Source organism: Apodemus sylvaticus, chromosome 8 (genome assembly GCF_947179515.1).
Source record: "Apodemus sylvaticus chromosome 8, mApoSyl1.1, whole genome shotgun sequence".
In the NCBI taxonomy this organism is placed as follows: Eukaryota; Metazoa; Chordata; class Mammalia; order Rodentia; family Muridae; genus Apodemus; species Apodemus sylvaticus.
This window is the reverse complement of record NC_067479.1, coordinates 64595712-64617290: the sequence shown is the minus strand read 5'-3', so window position 1 is coordinate 64617290 and position 21579 is coordinate 64595712. Positions and strand designations below refer to the sequence as shown.

Below are 21579 nucleotides of genomic sequence, written 5' to 3'. Positions count from 1 at the left end.
AGAGATGGGCTCAGTGGTTAGGAGCACTGTCTGCTCTTCCAGAAGTACTGAATTCAATTCCCAGCAACCACATGGTGGCTCACAATCATCTATAATAGGATCTGATGCCCTCTTCTGGTGTATCTGAAAACAGTGACAGTATAATCATACCCTCTTCTGCCTTGTAGGCATACATGCAGGCAGAATACTATATACTGCATAAATAAACAAATAAATCTTAAAAAAAAAAAAGTAGTTGTCCAGCTTGTTCTTAAAATCTAGTTAGTATTGCAGAACCAACAGTTAATTTTGACAACAAATACCTTCTCAAAAACATTACAATCAAAAGCAATCATAATACAAAAATGCCAACAGATTCATCTGTACATAGAAATATCAATATTTGAAATAGAATACTAGTGTTAGCACCTTTGAAAATCAGACAAATGATGGTTTCACTATGGTGAAGTGTTTCAGCAGGACTTTTTCTGCTACCTTACTGAACAAGGTACTTGGTAATATACTTCTGAAAGCAGTTCAGAACACATTCCCACTGCAGCTCTGGACTCCAGAGGATCTTTGTAAAAAATAAAAAGAAACAAGTTTACAGCAAAGCACGGTGATGGCTCTCTTTCACTTCAGTTCACGGAAGCGGAGACTGAGAAGAGCTGCCCTAAATTTGAAGCCAGCCTAGGCTCTATACGTTCAAGGTAAAACTTGTCTTTGGCTTCAAAGGGAGACACTGTCTCAAAAACTTAAGTAAATAAAACAACGCAATTATAATTTGGTAATTTTATCAAAACATCTGAGACACCAAGAATGCTGATATAGTTAGCATTATAAGTATCTGGCCACAGGAATAGTTATCAATACCATAAAATAAGAACTGTGGAATCAAGAGAAACAGTGTCCTTTGTATTTCAGAATTCAAATCTATAAATAGCCCATTGCCCATAAGTGAAAATACTGAAGACTATCAGTTTTACTAAATGGTTACAAAACATACACACACAAACAGGCCAAAACAATATACTTAAACTTCCAATCTAAACAGTCACCAAAAGTCTAAGACAATACTCATGTCACCTCAATAACTCAAGTTCTGTAAGTTTCATTTAATTAATGTAAAATGATCACATCTAGCTCAAGATTTTCATCCACAGTACAAAACAGTCTTCTCTCCTAACTTAACACTAAGTGCACAGAGTGCAGACTGCAGTGTGCTAAGTGCAGAGTGCAGAGCAGTTTGATTATCCCTCTGACAAACACACTGTTTGAAAAAAAAAATTGGGCCTGAAGATACTCAGGCCAAGGTTTAATATGGCTTTAAATATTTCAACTACTTTTCTACATGCAAAATAATTGAATACTGGGCCTTTATAAATTTCACAAATTAGTAAGTCATACATAGTCCCTGATTATCCTAAGATCTTTAGCCCAAACTAGATTGTATATGTTACAAAGAATTTGCCTATTGCTTAAGAGGAAGCAGTGTTTATGAGATGGAATGAGTTTACCCTTTCAGTACTTATGCATACTTAGAAATCACCATTTCTCACTCGAAAAACATGACTTAAACACTGACTGTCATGAAACAGAACACCAAAAATGTATCCTGTTACATACTCATTGCCTAGAAATGCTTAGCTCAGTAGTTAGTCACGAGAGATCAAACAAATTAAGAACTGAATTATCTATATCGCACTGGCATAGAAACCTAAAATGGAAATATAATTCAAAAAGAAGGTAAATTAGGCTATGTGCCAAGTACTTGTCCCACAAGCACAAGGACTTGAGCTCAGATTCCCTGCATCCACGTAAAAAGCTGGGTACAGTGAGTACCTGCAAATCTAGCACCAAAGGGAGAGAGGTGGAGACAGAAGCATTCCTGAGATTTGCTGACCATCTTGCTCAGTTAGTGAGCTACAAGCTCAGGAAGAAACCCTGTCCCTAATAATAAGGTTAGTGAACAATAGAGAAAGATATCCCGCACCGATTTCTGAATTACATACATACCTGCACATACAGAAACATATATATAGAAGGTAAATATAAACACACTCAACAACAAAATCAAAGAGGTGTTGGATAGATATAGGAGAGGGGAGAGCACCATTAGGCTGGTATAATATTATAATTTAGATTAATTCTAATATAGATTTGGCAACGACAAAAACCATAACCCAAGCAAATCATTTTGGTTTTTTTTTAATCTCATTTTCCTTAGCTGTAAACTGTAAGATAAGACTAAATGAACTTCATATATGATATGCAATGGTTTATGTGAAAGCAGCAGAGGCACTCATTCTGTATTAACAGAACAGATATGTTTACCACAGTAGATATCATACTGCTCATGCAAAAAGTATCATGAGAGTGAAACATACAAATGGAAATAGGTTAATCACAGTAATCACTGCTGGCCAAATGTGGTGTTGCATGCCTGTAATCTAACTACTTGGGAGGTAGAGGCAAAAGGATCGGAGTATGAGGCCAGTGCTAGAGTCTATTAAAAAAAATAGCAGTCATAAACCACCAAAAATTACATACACAATATTCCGTAAAATTCCTTAAATGAAAATTAATCACACATTTACTCATTAAAAATACAAAAAGAGAATTCAGTTTTGGCAAAGATAAACATAATAAGACATAAAGGCAAAACTGATATCCCCTAGTAGAAAAAACAATCTGATCGTCTATGGAGCATGAATATAAATGCACATACACACCTCCACGAGAGAGAGAAAGGAGAGAGGAGGAAGAGAAGGGGGGAGGGAAAGGATGGGGGAGGAGAGCTGCAGAGGGGAGAGGGAGGAGGAAAGGGAGAGGGAGGAGTGTGATGCAGTACAATGCTAGAGCGCTAGCCCAGGCCCCACCTGGAGCTGTAGAGAGAGAAAGAAACGTGTAGAACTTTCCTCATACGAAAATAACTCACAGGCCTATCTATGCGCCAACTTTATAATCAAAAATGTTTGCCTTAAAAATAAATCAACTTTCTGCTTTAGGTAAGAAGCAACAAAAGGAATCAATTTTAAGCCTCCTATCAGATTCAATATATCAATATCTGTAATATTTTTAATGTAAATTCTCTTCTTAGAACTATGTTAAATATTTCACAGATTAAAAAAAAAAAAAAAAACAGAAAGGTTGAGATCTCTGCCCACAGGAAAATCTTCTCAATCTTATTTGCAATTTAATAATAAAATATAAAAATATAGTAACATTTCTCTAATATGTTTCCTAAGGAAGAAATCTGAAAGCAAGTTCACCAATTCTAACCCCTATGTACATTTCAAGAAATTTTGAAGCTAGAAGTCCTATAAACAGATTTTATAAATAAATCAGATCCAGATATATTGGAATGAACTTCATCACTGAAGGCATTTTTACAAAAGACATGAGAAAAAGTGCCTTGAATGGATAACCTTACAGGTAGGCATATTTTATAAGAGAAAACAGAAATAATATCAAAATCATTAAGGTAAAAAAACAACTATCAAAAGACATGGAATTTCTATAAAATGAACATGAATACAAATACTAAAATTAGTATGGTTAAGAAAGAAAAATCAATTTGACAGTTTCTAACTTCAAGCTAAGTAACACTGCTATTGCTTGTGACTAACTGATTATAGACATAGTATCTTGTCTACTCCTATGAGTGTCAGGACCATAAGTGACTATACACATCATCCAAGTCTAAGAAAGTCCAGCAACCATCAAATTTCACTTTCAAGAAGGCTATATCAATCAAGTAGGCTACATTTTTTTCAGTGCTACCTTAATAATTATTCCTAAAATCTTTTAAATATTAACTGCTGAAACAAATCAATTCTAGCATTTCCCCCTTAAGTCAAATTAGGTAATCCATGTTCTGCACTGGTTCTATTATCTAATGATGGAACGACACAATGCACTACTTTGTCTTTATAGCCCACCTTACATTTTCACATTCATTATTTTACACATTTCAACAACCCTATGAAGGAAAGCAAGAATTATTGTCAGTATTTCATTGATAAGGTACAGCTTTAGGAAAATTAGGTCAACTGGTAGAAAGTTCACTGCTAAAAGTACTTGAATTAACAATAAAACCCACATGCTCTGACTCCACATAATTTATATTCAACAGTGTCACAGGAATGAAAATGAATTCCAAATCTTTGATTAAATTATAATTTTAATTCTAAATCTGTACCTTTGCCATTTCAAACTCTAATCATAGAAACTAAGAACAAATGAAAACAGTAATGAGTCTTTAAAAGATCACCTGTATATTAGCATGTTAAGAAAAAAAAATTTACCAACAGTTCAAATACAGTAAAAACACTATTAAAACTTGCTTTCTTTAATCAAATGGATTCATCATACTACAGCATACATAACTCACTAACAGAGCAAATAACATTGGCTCTGAATTATTTATACTACATATGACTTAGGAGAAAACATAATTGTTGAAAAATCTTTACTCTTTCTAGTTTTAATGAACTTTTGGTGTTGTGTTCCTGTCTGAACTCTACTAAAAACCATGACTGACATGATTCAGGATGAAATGTCTATGAAAGGCCTTTGTATTAAGTGTTGGTCCCAAGCTCTGGGAGATGCTGGCTACATTGGGAGATGGGGTCTAGTCGGAGAAAGTTAGGTCACTGGGAGCAGACTCTTCAAAGTGTCATCTGACTGTAGTCTCTTCCTGTCTCTTCACTTAATGGCCACATGAAGCCAGCAGCTTATTCCTTCCCACTGTCCCGCCATTGTTGACTCACCAAAGTGCCCAAGTTCTCAGGTCTACTGATTATACACTGAAACCTCTCTGAGGTTAAAATGAACATTTCCTTGTTAGAAGTCTATTCACTTCAGTCGTTCTGTCTGTAATTAAAAGCTATCATAATTAGCTAAAATAAGAAAATCATTAGAATTCTGCTTTTTTGGTTTTTTAAACCTGAAAATAAGAATTTTACTATTGTATAGACAGTGTCCTCACTATCAACTGATGTTTTTAATGGAAGCAGGAAATATGCTTACAAATTCTGCACAGAAAGGATTTCTATTCAAGAATATATTATAATAACAACTGCTATGAACAAAGATAGAGGACCCCGGAGATGAGTTATTATAAACTACACCAATTACTAAAGAGTAAATGTACTACAAAGTATCCAATACCCTATTACACACATACATAAATAGGTCTCAATTTCATCTATATGATCCATGTGACACACCTCACATGACTTACCTCATCCTGGACACCACTAGTAGTAGTCAACTTGCTCCCATCAGTGATTGTAATAATTATTGCTGGCTCCAAGAAAAAGGGGTTTCTTCCCTAAAGTCAAAACAAAACAAAAGGATATCAAGGCTTAAATTCTGGCTTAACCTTTACTAACAAAACCAATTCTGAGAAAAGAATGTCCACAATCCCTCTGGAATGTATACCATCTCCCTTCTCATTTTTTTTAAAACATTTTTATTGCACTTAACTTGTGTATGTGTATACTCAAATGTCATAGGTATGTGTGGAGGTTGGAAGACAACTTGCAGGGAAGTCTGTTCTTTTCTACCATGTGGGTCCTGAGAATCAAACTCAGTTTGTCAGGCTCAGTAGTCAAATACCTTTTTTTTTTTTTTTTTTTTTGGTTTTTTTGGATTTGGTTTTTTCGAGACAGGGTTTCTCTGTATAGCCCTGGCTGTCCTGGAACTTACTCTGTAGACCAGGCTGGCCTCGAACTCAGAAATCCACCTGCCTCTGCCTCCCAGAGTGCTGGGATTACAGGCATGCGCCGCCACTGCCCGGCTGTCAAATACCTTTTTATGACCCACTATGCCAGCTCACTAACCCAATCTCTGCTGTTAGTAAAATTTACATAATATTATTATCTGTTGTACATTTTAAAACACACTTTTTAGAATATACCAATTGTGCTTAGCTCTAAGATATAACGATCTCAGTACCCAAATAAAATCCCAGACACAATGATGCAGTTATAAACCCAGCCAGGACAGTTGGGACTGAAGACAAGCAAATCTTTAAAACTCACTGGCCAGACTTCTAAAGCTCTTAAGCGTTCACTTGAGGTAGTCATTGAATTCACTAGCTGAATCATTGTGCTCCAGCTTCAATGAAACCATGTCTCAAAAAATTAGGGAACACCTAACAATAACCAATGGCCTTCCACACATGCACATGTGCATACCCCACACGCATACAATGAAGAATAAACAGGAAGATAAAATGCAGAAATTTAAAGGAGGTAAAACTTGTCTGAAACTGAAGATGCTTACACATAGCATATACATACAGTCTCCAAAACTCAAGAGACTGAATTCAAGGCTAGCCTAGCAACATAGTAAGATCTCCATCTCAAAAAAGGAGGAAAATTCAAAGACAGCAGCAAAAACTGAAGTTTATTAGATGTGACATATAACAGCATATGACAAAGTTTAATGATTATAAATATCACTTGGAGATCTTGGTAAAGTATAGTTGTTCATTCAATGTTTTCAACAAGTCTGAGAGATAATAATGTCCACAGACCACGCCTCGAATAGTAAGGTAAAAGGTTATATGCATATATTATCTGCAGTTGTCTTCCCTTTTTAATATACTACTCTCAATTCCTGTCATATTTATACTATCTACTGAACAAAATTTACAATTACAGTACTATGATTAGAATCTAATCATCATAAGAGGGAAATCTGCTAGGTTAAGCATTTTGATCAAGTCATGAAAACTTGTAAGTAGCACATGTTTCTCAAATTGATACCAAAGGAAAAAATAGTTCTAAAAAGTGAAATCTTGTTGGTTAGAACACTACACCTTTGCAGAGTTCTTGTAAGTACATTAAAAAAGCTAGTAAGTAGTGTTCACACCTGTAATTCCAACACTGAGGAGACAAAAATAAGATGATCCCTTGAGCCATCTGGGCAGATAATCCAGTGGAATAGGTGAGCGCGGAGAGTACTGGGAGACTGTTCCAAACAAATAAGCTGGAGATGCAACCCAGGAATGACACTGACCTCTGGTCTCCACAGCCACACCCCAAATTTCATACACATGCAGACAGACATGAAGAAAAACTGAGAAAGAGAAACATACACACACACACACACACACACACACACAGAGAGAGAGAGAGACTGACTCTAAATATACAAGAGCATTAAAATGTCTCAAGATCCCTACAGAATGGAAACAATCACCAGCGTTCCTCTTCACATTAGACAGAACACATTTTGGGAACCATTTCACTACACAGCTTCTTATACCAGTTACATGGGAAAGTCAGAACCTCAACCCTAAAAAGTTCAGATCTCAAGAAGTCACATATTGGAAATGTCCATTTCCACCTAAGTTTTGTTTCTCTCTAGTAAAATACTTGTTATATTCCTTGTGTAAAACCTATTCAATTCCTACTCATTCCAAGAGCCCAGTTTAAATCTACTTATGCCTTCCTACTAAGGCCTTCAGTAGCCAAACCTCTCATTTCTACAAACTCTAAAAGTAAAACTTTTCAAGCTTTATAAAAACATTCCTTCAAATAAAAATGGGGTTTTTCAGTGGTTTTGTAGAACATATTTCAAGTCTGTCAATTATGTAACTGTGGAACCCCTGAGGTAGCAGCTTTGAGCCCACATAATGTTATCAGGGGTAGCCTCAACAACCTAAGAAGCTGTCTCAGAATGAGAGAGGAGGCGCTTAATCCTGTGGAAACTTGATGCCTCAGGGAAGAGGGAAGCTAGCTAGTAAGGGTGATGTGGGGGTGGGTCGCTGGGTGGGGCAGCACCCTCTGTGGGAAAGGGAAAGAACACCTGAGGGGTAGGAAGGGGGCAACTTTTGGAATGTAAATAAATAAAAGAATTTAATAATAATAATAATAATAATAATAATAATAATAATAACAACTACTAAGCCAGGCATGGTGACACATGCCTGTAATCCCAGCACTTGGGAGGCAGAGGCAGGTGGATTTCTGAGTTCGAGGCCAACCTGGTCTACAGAATGAGTTCCAGGACAGCCAAGGCTACATAGAGAAACCCTGTCTCAAAAAAACAAAACAAAACAAAACAAAAAAAGAGTTACTAATTCTTGACTTTGTGAAAAGTTAATTTAAGGAACAAATGGTAAGTCTAATGTAATAATTTAAAAAGAATTCAGGTTTGACATTTAAATTGTATTCTAAAGTTTGAAAAAAGATTAAAAAATTGGTTGTGGCAATTCCTGAAAGGTAGTAGCAGGCAAACAGAACTTATATTAGTGCAGGAAGAGAAATGAAGATATGAGGGAAGATATGAGGATAATCCTACTGAAGAAATACTAGTAGTATGGGAAAAAAAACAAAACCCTAATCTATCAATTTTATTACAGAGACTAGTAAAATTAATGTGGGAAAATTAATTCAGCAACATGTTTGATGACAGAAAAGTAAAATAAATGCAAAGATATAAACATATTTTTAAAGTCAGGTAAATGAAGATAGGACAAAATTCAATTTGCCTCACCCAGATCTGTCTAGCCTGTCAAGTTTAATGATCTCCTTGGGTTCTCTCAATCAAAGTCATACACTACCTTGGTAAGAGCCTGGCCAGTTGTTTGTTTCTTTCTAACTTTCAGTTCACTCTGTGTTTATGAGTGTTTTGCCTGCACATACTTCTGTATACCACATGTGTGCCTGGTACCAGATACCCTAAGACTAAAGTTACATACAGATGGCCGTGAGCTGCCATGTAGGTGCAGGGAACTGACCAGGTCCTCTGAAAGGACAGTGCTCTCATCAGACTCAGACACACACACACACACACACACACACACACACACTCTATCTATCTATCTATCTATCTATCTATCTATCTATCTATCTATCTATCTATCTATCTCCAGCTTCATAAAACACTTCTTGAACTCAGCAGTCAAATTCAATTTTAAATACTCTAACAAGCAGACCTTGTTGATTATATGTCAAAATAGGAAGATTCTGGTTACTTCTCTTTAAAACATCCATGCCACAATCAGTCCCTCTAAAGAATAAATTTACACACATTACTGTCTTTAAAAACAAAAACACAGGAGTCTGGAGAGACAACTCACAATTAGGAGAACTGGCCAATCTTTCAGTGGACCTTGGTTAACTCCCAGAACCCACATGGAGGCTGACAGCCATAACTCATTTCAGGGAACTCAACACTCTTCTGGCCAACAAAGGCACCAGGGACACATGTAATGCAAACACACACACCCCAAACACCTATACACATAAAATAATTTTTACTTTTTAAAATAAAAATTTAAAAATAAGAACATGGAATCCTACAATAGCGCTCTCTCTCTCTCTCTCTCTCTCTCTCTCTATATATATATATATATATATATATATATATATATAAAATAAGAAACTAGTCAATAAGTTACAGATCACAAAAATCAATACTAAAGCTTTACATTTTGGAAGGAAAAAATTCACAACATAGGTATTATTTCTCATATGCTAGGGCTTAAGAGTAAATCTTAACTAGGAAAGACAAGGTTAGTTTCAAAGCTTTTTAAACCTTTTTTTTTTTAATGGAGTTTTTAGTCTTGAAGTTCCAAAATACACCTAGGAATATTTTATGTTTTCTAAAATCTAACAAGGTTCAACAGCTCTAAGACTAAGAAAATGTTTTAACAAACCAACATGGGTTTTGTCATTCATCAATCAAACTGTATTAGCTAACAAATATCACAATCTTTGCTCACATAATTGAAACTAGTCATCAAATTTTATAGAAAATATAGCCCTTCTAAGATCCTTGTTAAGCACATACTATATTTGGGCAAATCAGACAGGAAAGATTCCATAGTTTTTAAAGGTACACATTAAAGTGTATAAGGATTAGAAAAAAAAATTGTTTTGTTATGAAGTTATTAAGCTGACCAAATTAAGAAGTCTTTTCCACATAACAGTATCTCAATATATAAGTAATCAAATTTCATATGAAAAAAGCATACATTTATGCTCTTAATAGTTCTTTCTCCACAAAGCTAAAAAAAAGGGGATATTACCCTTGAACTCCCTGACCAAAGCTGTCTTCTTTCTAATCTACCCAAGCTAACCATCACCAACATGAATTCTAAAATATACAATCCCAGAAAAAGACTGACGCGAGATTCCTCAAATGAAGATCTTTCTTATTTTGAAATTCACAAGTGTGTTTTGTTTGCATGTCTGTTGGTATGGAACTTTTTGAAAAGATAAATTTTGTGAAAGACTTCAGTAAAATTTTTAAAATATATTTTTATAACTCAAAGAGACTAAAAATTACAACCAAGAAACATGTTCCCTACAGCAAAATCTATGACTTCAGCAGAAGTAATGGACAGCTTCCTGTGGTGGGGGCAAACAGTATACAGGGATTCTAGGTAAGGTCAGTTTCAACAGAAAGCTTTTATCCTGCTAAATGTTTTCCTTAACAATGATAATGATCCTTATCAACTAGTTCCTACCATATGCCAGGTATTTTGCTAGGTTGATTAACAAACATTATTTCTAATCCTTACAAACCTTTCAAGATTGGTACTTTCATTACTTTGTGGATGAGAAATTTCAAGATCAGAGAGATTAAAGTACTAGTCAAAACATAAGCTTTACAAGGGAAGGTGGAAATGTGTGGTTTATTTTTGGTTTTGGTTTTCTGTATTGCCACAAGGTTCTAGAGATAAAAGCAGGATTAACGCAAACCTAGCTTCCCATTCCCATTATTTCAGTTTTTAAAATCCAAAAGAAAATTTACAAAATAGATTATTTTACAGTAATAAAGTAGGTTGCACATTACTCTACATTCACAGCAGTCATCTATGGTGAGTTCTTCTATTAAATTTTCCTGGTAGACAGATAAGACTTGAGGCTACAAGACCTGCCAGGGACTCCCCAGTGTGGTAGATATACATAGGCAAGCCTTTAGTCACATTTTTCTGACTCAAGACAAGAGGCTTAAGTATTTTCAAAACCATCTTAGACAAAAAGTTACCTAACTACAAAGCTTCCACAGAAGTTACTATTGAAAGCCCTATTACTGTCTGGCTCACACGCAAAGATCAGCTAATTAACTGACAAGTTATTAGCCATATATTAACTACCTAAATCGGAAAGTAAAGTGTTAAAATGTGGAAATAAAAACCATATATATATATATATATATATATATAAAATAAACCTTGACCTTGGTGCTAGGCAGATGGCTCAGAAGATAAACACACATACACACCACACATACAAAATTGTAAAATTTATATTAATATAGCCTTGTCCTTAAAATGTCAAAATATCCTATCAACTGACCTTTATTTATCCATATCCTTTTTTCCAAACTAGAGGAAATTTAATTGAAGCTAATTAATAAGGTAACAAGTAATATTTAGATGAAATGTAACACAAAAGGTTAAATGAAACAGCTAAATGAAATGCTATTTTCAAACAGGAATTCTTAAGACTTCACACTGTATTATTTACAGACATAAAAACAAAAATACAGAAAACCTGCTGTTATATTTTTACTCTTTTAAATAATACTTTAAATTACCAGTTACTATAAGATATATGACTATTTCAAATCAATTGTGATCTTTTGAAATGTTCCAATGTTTCAAAAATGGTAATAAGCATTTTTACTTTTCAGGGCCTTTCCTTCTACAAATTTAAGATAAACCACAAAAATGAAAAGTCCCCATAATTCTGCCCGAGTATATAAAAATTCAGTAACCTTCATTAAAAAAACTTCGAATAGAAAATATAAAGAAACAAAGCAGAGGTGGAGGATATAGCTTAGTAGAGGGCTTTCCTAGCATGCAAAAAGCTTGTGTTCAATCCCCGGGACCACAAACCTTCATGACGGAATACAGCGCTCAGGAGGTGGAGGCAGGAGGATAAAGAGTTCAAGGGCAGGGCTGAGATGAATCAGTAGTTAAGAGGCCCATGGATGTACAACTGTCCTTCACTTCTAGAGGAACCAAAGCCAAGGTACCAGGCACAAATGCTGTACACATACACATATACAGGCACGAGCAAACATGTAGGAGAGAAGTAATTCTTTCGTTAAGGAAGTTCAAGATCATCCTTGGCTGCACAGTGAATTATGGCCAGCCTGAGATAATTAAGACTTTGACTCCAAAATGGGGAGTGGGGGAGGGAAGATGACTCAGCATATACACGCTAGCAAGCCAACTGAATTGAGTTCAATCAATTGGGACTTCATGGTAGAAGAATAAAACTGACTCCTGCAAATTTTCTCTCTAACCTCCAAAGGTTGTTCCCCAATGAATAGGTAAATGTAATTTTAAAAGTTATAGTAACAAAGAAAAGCAAAACAAAACCAAAAATTCTTCTGTATTAGGTTTATAATCAGTAAAACATGCATAATTACATAAATTCAGTTAAGAAAAATAGCTCATATAAGGAAGTCAGTTTTTAAAAATGAAAGAAATGGGATCATTGTATGAGCGTTTGTCATCTAAAGAAAACACCTAAAATTAAAAGAAAAACCTATTAAATCATTTTAGCCATAAATGTCAGATTATCATGGCTGAAAAGTAATTTTAAATTTCAAATTATAAACGATGGCAATAATAATGGCACAATTTTTTAAAGAATCTATAACATAAACAAGACTAAACAATTTTTAGTAGTTTCTGACCATAAATTACCTTACAGCAACTCAACACACTGGATCAGTAGAAGCCTCATTTGTATATAATTTCTTGCCTCTTGTATTTAAGACATTGAAGACATTTAAAACACAAATGATGTTCTTTGGGTACCATTTTGTCATTTTTCTTCTGAAATTCCAAATTCATGCAATTTTTTTGAGTGTTTAAAAAACAGACTTATAGTATTAAAAAAATACTATAACAAGTTTTTGGGGAAGAAAACATATCTCCTAAAAATCTCTTTATAAATCAGACCTGTAGAAAACAGCTAAACTCATACCCAGTTTTTATTCAATATACTGCTGTTAAAATGTCTTCCCAATACTTAACCCAGTGTCCATTCAATGTATTTCTTTAAAAATACAATCTCAAAGTAACCAACTACCATTTAGACAACTTTGACAAAAGTTATATTAGTTTTTCTCTCACACCTGCTTTTCTAGGATGAACTAGAAAATTCAAGGGAAAAAAATCTCAGCATGCTATTAGGTTTCAAACCATGTAATAATAGAACCCAACATTAAAGCTAACTAGATTTTCATAATTTTAATTCCAAACAAAGGAAAACAAAACAAAACAGGAAACTAGAGGTGAACTATTGCACATCTTTACTTTGGGTTTTGTTCTTGCTTCTAGGACAGTGTGTCTCACTGGGCAGACCGGACTAGCCTTCTCACCTCTGCTGGAATTTAAGTCTGGCTTGTGCTACCAAGCCCATTTTACTGCATATTTTTAAAGTTGGTGTTGTCCCTAAACACCCCATAGACATTTTAGACCTGTATCAGATTTAAGCCTCTCATTCATTCTTTAACAACATGGGTACGATGAATCCATAGCTGCTTGTTCAGAATAAGCAGCAGAAACAGGGTAACAATGTCATCGCTTAGTCTTACACAGTGACTTAATAACAAAGTCAAGATTGGGCATTCTATTGCCAGTCATTGTTCTTCTATGAAAACAACACATTAGGCGTAAAGTTCTCTCTCATTAGTATTTAAAAATGCTTTTGAAAAAGACTTGCCAAGACTACCCAATAGTGCTAAAGAAACTGGACAGCCACATACAAAAGAAAAGTTGGATCTTTTATGTACGCTGTATATAAAAATCAGCTCAAAATAGATAAAAGGCCTAAATGTGTTCTAAAACTATAAAAGGAATGCTTCAATAATGCTAGAGTAACCAAATCTTTATAGACATGAAAACACAGGGAAAGTTAATAAACTCAACTACATAAAAAGCAAGTTCTATACAGAAAAGGATACAATCAACAATGTAAAAGCATAACCTACACAATGACAGATATGTGAGTTATCTGATAAAGGAGTTAATAACCAAAACATAAAAAACAAAAACAAAATCCCAACGAGCAGGAATGTAACTCACTGGCAGAGTATTTGTATAGGGTGTGTGAGCATAATTCAACACCCAATATTTTGAACACAAAAACAAAACAAAAACTCATATGTTTGTGTCGAATATGTGTTTAACATAACTTTAAATACATCTCTAAAGACTGTATCTAAAGCGGCTAACCAGCACATGAAAAGATGCTCAAGATAATGATCAAAAATGCAAATCAAAACAATAGCATCTTCTCACATCCATTAAGATGGCTAAGGAAAGCCAGGAGGTGGTGGCCCACACCTTTAATCCCAGCACGTGGGAGGCAGAGACAGGCGGATTTCTGAGTTCCAGGACAGCCAGGGCTACACAGAGAAACCCCGTCTCAAAAAAACCAAACAGAGGAAAAAAAAAAAAGATGGCTAAGCAAGGCTACTGGAGTTTGGGTGGGTCAGCAAGATCCAGACAGAGTAACCGTTTGTGTACATAGTGACAAGTGTAAAATGGTGCAATTACTATGGAAAAGTATGAAGATCTCAAAAAATTAAGACTTACTATTCTTTTTCTCCTCTTTTGTTTTTTTTTTAAAGATTTATTTATTTTTTATATGTAAGTAAACTGTAGCTGTCTTCAGACACACCAGAAGAGGGCATCAGATCTCATTACAGATGGTTGTAAACCACCATGTGGTTGCTGGGATTTGAACTCAGGACCTTTGGAAGAGCAGTCAGTACTCTTAACCTCTGAACCATCTCTCCAGCCCTCTCTTTTGGGTTTTTTAAGACAGAGTTTCTGCATGTAAGAGCCCTGGCTGACCTGTAACTTGCTCTGTAGACCAGGCTGGCCTCAAACTCACAGATAATACCTCTTGAGTACTAGGATTAAAGCTATGTACTACCACTCCTGGCTAGATTTACTGTTCTCTTTCAATGTGTATATTCAAAAGAACTGAAAGCAAAGTCTTAAAGAGATAGTTACCTATGTACATTAATTACAGTATTATTCCTAACAGTCAACAAAATTCTGACAAAAATTCTATATTTTTGGCTACAGTGTGGATCTACAGTGTGGATGAACCTTAAAGATTGGGCACATAATTCTTAGTCATAATAAGACAAACACTCTTATACCATGAGCATCCACAAACAGCTGGTTTCTAATCTTCCGCAAAGATATCAAAATTCAGATTCTCAAGTACTTTATATAAAATAGGATACTTATCTATAACCTACACATATCTTATGTACTTTTTACATCATTTCTATGTTATTTTAAAAACCTAATGCAATCTTACTGCTATGTAAAGAGCTGTATTTAGTGAATAGCACCACGGAAGCATGTTCAGTACAGATGCAGGGTTTGTTCGGATATTTCTAATCTGTGGTTGTCTGGATTAGCAAACCTATAGATGTAGGGTCCAACTATATTTATGTGATAATACTTATAAGAGGTATACACAGTAGTCTAGCAAATACAAAAACAAAACCACACAAAATAGAAAAAGGATCCGGAAGAGAGTATAAGCAATGAAGGTTATTAATAAATTTTAATTTTGTAAGATGAAAAAGTTCTAGGCATTGCTTACACAACACTAAGTATACCTCGAACCATAGAACTGTATACTTCGAAATGAAGAAGGTAGGAAATTTTGTTTTGAACATCTTTTAAAAAAAAAAAGGAATTCGGGGATAGCAAGATGACTCAGCAGAAAAAGGTACCCACCACCAAACCTTAGACCTGTGCTTGAGCCTAGGACAAGCATGGAAAAAACAAAACCAAGTGCCACAGGTTATCCCCTTACTTCACATATGCACAATGGCATACTATCCCTCACCACACACAAATGTCATTGAATTTTTAAAACAAAACTTATTTTGTTAAATTAAGGGCTTACTTTTTTTTAAAATAGGAAACAGTATAGCTCTGTGGTAGAATCTTTGCCTAACAGTACAAGGTTGTAGGTTTCTACTCAATACCACACAAAAATTAACTCTTCACTATTATTTCAGGTTACATTTCAGTAGTAAAGACAGTATACATGCAAGCATAATAATCTATTTCCACTTGAAAGGGTTATCTATACCTTAATATATATATATATATATATATATATATAATGTAATATCAATAGCTTAATAAGTAAGAAACTTGTTGATAATCTAAGGCAAAAGATGCCCTCTTCTGGTGTGTCTGAAGAGAGCAATGGTGCACTCATATACATAAATCTTAAAAAAAAAAAATCACAGAAACAACAATTTATGTAATAAAACTGTTCAATCTGTTTGCATTCTTAATCTTATCAACTTGAGCATATTTTCAGACTCAACATCATCAGAAGCTGCTAACATGTATTGCTTTAGGGAAGGGATTACTTACTAGAGGCTAACACTGATCTATGGCTATAGGTATCATAGCAAATACCAGCAAATGGCACTAATTACAAGTATTTAAAAGGACTTCTATATAGGTAGAACAATTGTTAGGGACTATTTAAGGTGTTTGAGAAAACTATTCAGGAATCCCTTTTACTCAGCTATTTTTAACCTTACAATTCCGAGGATCCTAATTAAGTATACGAAGTAAGACGGGAGCCAGAGAGACGGCTCAGCAGTTATGGAACACTGGCTGTTTGTCCAGAGGTCCTGAGTTCAGTTTCCAGCACCCACATGGTGGCTCATGACCATCTAATAAAGGGATTTGATACTCTCTTCTGGCATGCAAGTGTACATGCAACAGAGCACTCAAATACAGAAAATAAATATTTTTTTTTAAAAAGAGTACTAAGTTAATAAATGCATTACAGAAATCTGTTCTTGCAATTGATTATATGAAATCACCTGTGTCTGCATGTCTATGAAAAAGGGCATGAAATGCTTATATAAAAAAATACTAAGGTTATAGAATAAACCCACCGCACAAGTTCTTTTCCAAATATCCAAACAATATCTAGTATTAAATATTTTCAATCATCCAAAATTCTAACCTTTGTAAAAATAGGAAATACCAAATATTTAAATAAAAAATGGTTCTATGATGAAATAAATCCAGAAGCATGTTTTCTTCTATGTCAACTTTACTCAAAAATTTCTATTTATTTAGAAATTTTAGCTTCTTAAATTATTTTAATGCTAGTTTCATTGTATAGAAGTTCAGGATAAAAGCAAAAAGCATTACTACCACTTCTTCAATCCTAGCTGATGCACTGAAATAAGTAGGAGGCATCACCCTTCCTTGCTATCTGGCTAGGAAGAACATCACCATCTCCAGGTCTTTCTTTCTATTGGTCAGAGTGATAAAGCACAGTTCTCCCTCCAGCCTTAAACTTCCTACAAGAACAAGTATACAAATGCCCTCGATCTCACCGAGGTAAACAATTCTCCTAAAGGACTTTATGCCACGTTTTAAAATGTAAGGTAGATGTATCCAAATGTCCTTCCCTCTTATGAAATATGACACAGAAAAAGAGGAAATTAATAGTTCTACAACACACAATCTGACAATGAAATAAAGGAACTATATAGCAAGTTTCAAAGTCTTTGGATTCAGTCAAGCTTGGATTAAAATTTTAAATGATAAAAGACAATAGCACTACATATAACAAAGGGAGGGAAAAAACCACTGTTACAAAAACTGACCAACAAGTGGCAGTTATGATATAAAACAACAAAAAAGTGTTAAGATAGTTACCTACTTAAATGATGGAAATGATTTTCAGAGAAGTCTGATTTGTAATGCAGATTTTAAATGCTGTAAGAACTAAATTCAACCATTTCTAAAGATGTTTAAGAATTATCCCCAATTGAGGCATATAGCTTAAAGTCACAGGAAACTTTCCTTAAAATGTTCAAAATTCATGAGAACTGTGTATTATGGAACTTGGGAAAAGTGTATAACATATATTCCTAAATATAGCATTATAGTGATAGTGCTTTGCATACTGAAATCCTTGGGTGTGATAATATTCTTTGTGTATACCACTGCATATTCTTTGGCATCTTGTATTTCTAGGATAACAATATCATAAAAGTTATCAACATTGTGGTCAATGACTGTTGTGACTTAAAGCTCTTGTCACATTCTCACAGATGAAATAAGGAATTTGGGGGAGCTTCAGGAAGACAGGCAAGCTTTCATGTTTTCCAGAAAACATCTTCCCAAGGGTTTGGAATTTTTAAACTTTAGGAACTCTGAGTTTGCCATGTATTTCAAGCTTCATGCTGATTGTAGTCAACCAGTTACTGCATGCTACTAAAAACTCTTGCCTTTCTGAGTATATAATCTAGGTGAAGCTAAATCCTTGCCTAACAATCATTTCTTCCAGTATCTTTATAATATACAAACAACTAATGGCTGTGACCCATTCAGCAGTTGTATATGTGCCTACATGAAATTTCAGACAGGTATACTGAGACAGGATATCTTCCCTTTTATGTCTTTCTTATGAACTTTGGGGGACTGAAACCAAATTTGTGTCAACTTTCTAACCAAGAATTCAGATTTGAATTCTGAATGCAAACACATTCAAAGGGGGAATGGGGGACTATAGGACCACACACCTTCGGTGTTTTGAACTGTGTGCACTGTTTTTCAACATTGAATGTTTTATACTTGCATTCCATGTTACATACTTTTGGACTGGATTGTGGTTTTGTACACAAAAATAAAAACAACTCTTTTCTACCTTAGTATTCAACCTACCTGCCCATAGTTGTCTATGCCAGTTACTAATCTATTTAAATTTAACAAATCAAAAGCTGTCCTTAGGGATTGGCCAAGAGTCGTAAGTCCTTCTGCCTGAAGGTTTTTCAGTTCATTCATAAACGTTGCATGGTTTTCTTTCCATCCAGCCTGAAAAAAAGATGTAAATTTTTTTTTAATCATTTGAAGTCATGTACACATATGGACACTGATTATAACAGGATGTCCACCAAGTAGGTGTTCCATTTCGGGTTTGTATATTTTACTTCACTTTTGCTTGATAGGGCTTGGGGAATGTGTTATAACTGTTGTCTCTGGTGAGGAAACTCTTCCAAAGGAGGCCAAGAATGAACCTGCTTGCCCTACACCTTTTGTTAAGTAACAAACGTTTTAATACTTTAATAACTTCACTAGGAAATTTGCTAACATAACATCCTCCAAATTGTGTGCAAGGGGTGGGTGTTGCGACAGTGCTAGTGGAAGGCAGATGGCAGCAGGACTTCTTAAGTTGACCACAGCCGTCCCACCGATCGGTGGCTTTCCTAGTTCCACTCTGTGATGACCAAGTCTCGAAGCCCCCCTCCTGGATTCCCTGCCAGCTTGGCTGATTCCCTTTTAATGCAAACCCGGGCTAGGCAAGGCTGGGCCCCGCTGTCACTCGGGCTAACTTGAATAAATATCCCCCACAGTTCATTGCTGCCGCTCACGCCGCGGAGGGGAAATGTCGGCCATGTTGATCGTAGCGCCTCCGCCGCCAGGCCGAGCAGGACCCGGAGGGGACGGCGGTGGGCCAGAAACTGCCACCGCGCTGGCGCTCCCGAGCTGGGGAGGGGTGGGAGGCCCCGGGGAAGGGACCTGGAGGCGGGAGCAGCAGTGGGGGAGGGGAACATAATGAAGAGGGGGCGGGGAGGGCGAGCTAGGAAGGAGCAGGAAGGGAGGGGGAGGGCGAGGGCTGTTACCTTGATAGCATAGGGCGGCTCTTCGAAAGTGACCAGCATATACCTGTCTCCTCTGCTGGCAGGGTCCCGGGCACGGAGCTGCGAGCCAGGGTGGGGACGGGCAAGAGAGAGGGAAGCACAGAGGCGAGGTTACCAGTCGCACAAGGGTCGCTGGTCGCCCCCACAGTACCGCACACGCAGGGCCGTCCCTCCGCCGCCCCCCGCACCCACAGCAGCCCCACATGGGCCAGGCCCAGCAGAGAGCCCGCTCCCAGCGCCCGCCCGCCCGCCCGCGCGGTGGGGGAGGGGTCCCCGCGCCCGCGGAGCCCGCAGTAAACCCGATGCCCCCCGCCCTGCCCCCCGCGGGCCACCGGGTCCGGGTCGCCCCCGGGGCTCGGTCAGTCGGTACCTTCATGAAGGTCTCTACCGCGCCTTTGGCCGTGTCCAGGTAGGTGGTGCCCAGATGGCTGCGCTGGTTCATAGAGGCAGACGTGTCTATCAGGAACAGTAAGATGGGCATAGTGCTGGCCGGGGACACCGGGGCCCGAGGTGGTGAAGAGATGGCAGAGGTGGAGGCACCGGTGGCGGTGGCGGTGGGAACCGCCGATACGCGGGGCGGGGAACGCGGCCCCCGGGAGGAAAACACCGGCTATGGGGAGTTTCTCCCCCGATAGTTGAGAGGAAACTCCCCAGCCCAGGTCCTCCCGGCCGTACCCCCGCCTCCGGCCTGCCTGCCCGCTGGGGCGGCCGCGCGGCCGTCTGTCCGTCCGTACCCCCCCCTGGCCTGGGGGTCCCGTCCCCACTCCCGGACCCTGTGTGTGTCCCCGCGGGAGACGGGCCCAGTTCCCCACCCCACCCCCAGTGCAGGGAGTGGGGACCAGGGATCTGGCGAAGAGGGGAGTGGGCTGAGGGGAGATTGGCCCTGGGGCTGTTGAGAGAAGTTTGAGAGACTCCCTCCGCACCCCAGCGGTGTCACCACTTTCTCAGCCCCTCTCGCTACTGAAGCGCTTTTCTCTCTCACACTCCGGTTTTAACTCGGGCAGGGGCTACGTAGGCTCCACCCCTGACACGTACTCGGGTCATGTGATCCACAGACCCACTGCCCTATTGGCTGGTCCTTACAGCCTCATTAGCATATTCAAACAGCTCAGGGGCGGGGGAAGCCTGCAGGCCGACTGAGAGGACAGTTATTGAGCACGCGCGGAGGCGGGGCAGCGGATGCACGCTAGAGTCAGCGCAAGGGGCGGCGGGCGGCCCGAGGCCCGCAGCTGGGAGGCGGGCTCCGGGAAGGGGCGGGGACAGGCCGCGGAAGCACCGCGGATTGGGGCGGGGACTGCGTCGGCGCGCGTAGGGCGGCAGTGGCTGTAGGCGTGTGTGTCAGGGCGGCCGGCCTTTTGGCTGTGCACGGTGACAGGGTCGGGAGAAGGGAAGTGGAAGCCGCCCCCAACCTGAGGGTGAGGGCTCTGCGTCGTGATTGAGAATGCTGGTCCGAGAAGGGTGAACTGACGAAGAACACGGGCCCGCACAGGCTCACGCGGCGGCAGGCCCGGCCTTGGGGCGGCCCGGGGGGGAGGGGAAGTGAGAGGTTGTTTATGACCTGGTATTAATCCCGGCCAGTCTTTCGTCTCCCGCTGTAGCCGGTCAGAGAGGATCCACCGAAAAGGAAGCCAGCCCTGGAGTGCCTCACCCAACCCTGCAAACACGAAGCGGAACTCAATGTAGACTGTCCTCTCCAACCTAGTTCCCTCTTCAAATCGTGTTAAGGCACTAGAATAAATTAAGAAATGAAAGGAGCTTTCCAAATCTTTCTCCACTGCCCTCGTTTGAAAAGTGAAAAGGGATGACCACGTTGCGCAGGTGACCCAGAAAATAGATAGGTTCCCGGGAAACCCGCCTCACAGTCTTTGCCAGTATTGTGTCGGAAAACATTCTCAG

At 38.1% G+C, this 21579-nt stretch overlaps 1 protein-coding gene across 3 annotated transcripts in view; it reads right to left on the bottom strand.

Moving 5' to 3' along the window:
• The window catches only part of Ints6 (integrator complex subunit 6), a 64119-nt gene extending 43461 nt beyond the window's left edge, over positions 1-20658 (bottom strand). For 2 of the 3 annotated variants that reach the window (XM_052191232.1, XM_052191233.1), the window contains exons 1-4: positions 20054-20658; positions 19666-19743; positions 18707-18856; positions 5225-5314 (exon numbers count right to left, since the gene is read on the bottom strand). In XM_052191232.1, the coding sequence (XP_052047192.1) occupies positions 5225-5314; positions 18707-18856; positions 19666-19743; positions 20054-20164 (429 nt within the window). In that variant the 5' untranslated portion in view covers positions 20165-20658. Of the gene's footprint in view, positions 1-408; positions 502-5224; positions 5315-18706; positions 18857-19665; positions 19744-20053 lie in introns of those variants that run through there. The other variant, XM_052191234.1, reaches the window with a different exon arrangement.
• Between the last annotated feature and the right edge of the window lie 921 nt (positions 20659-21579).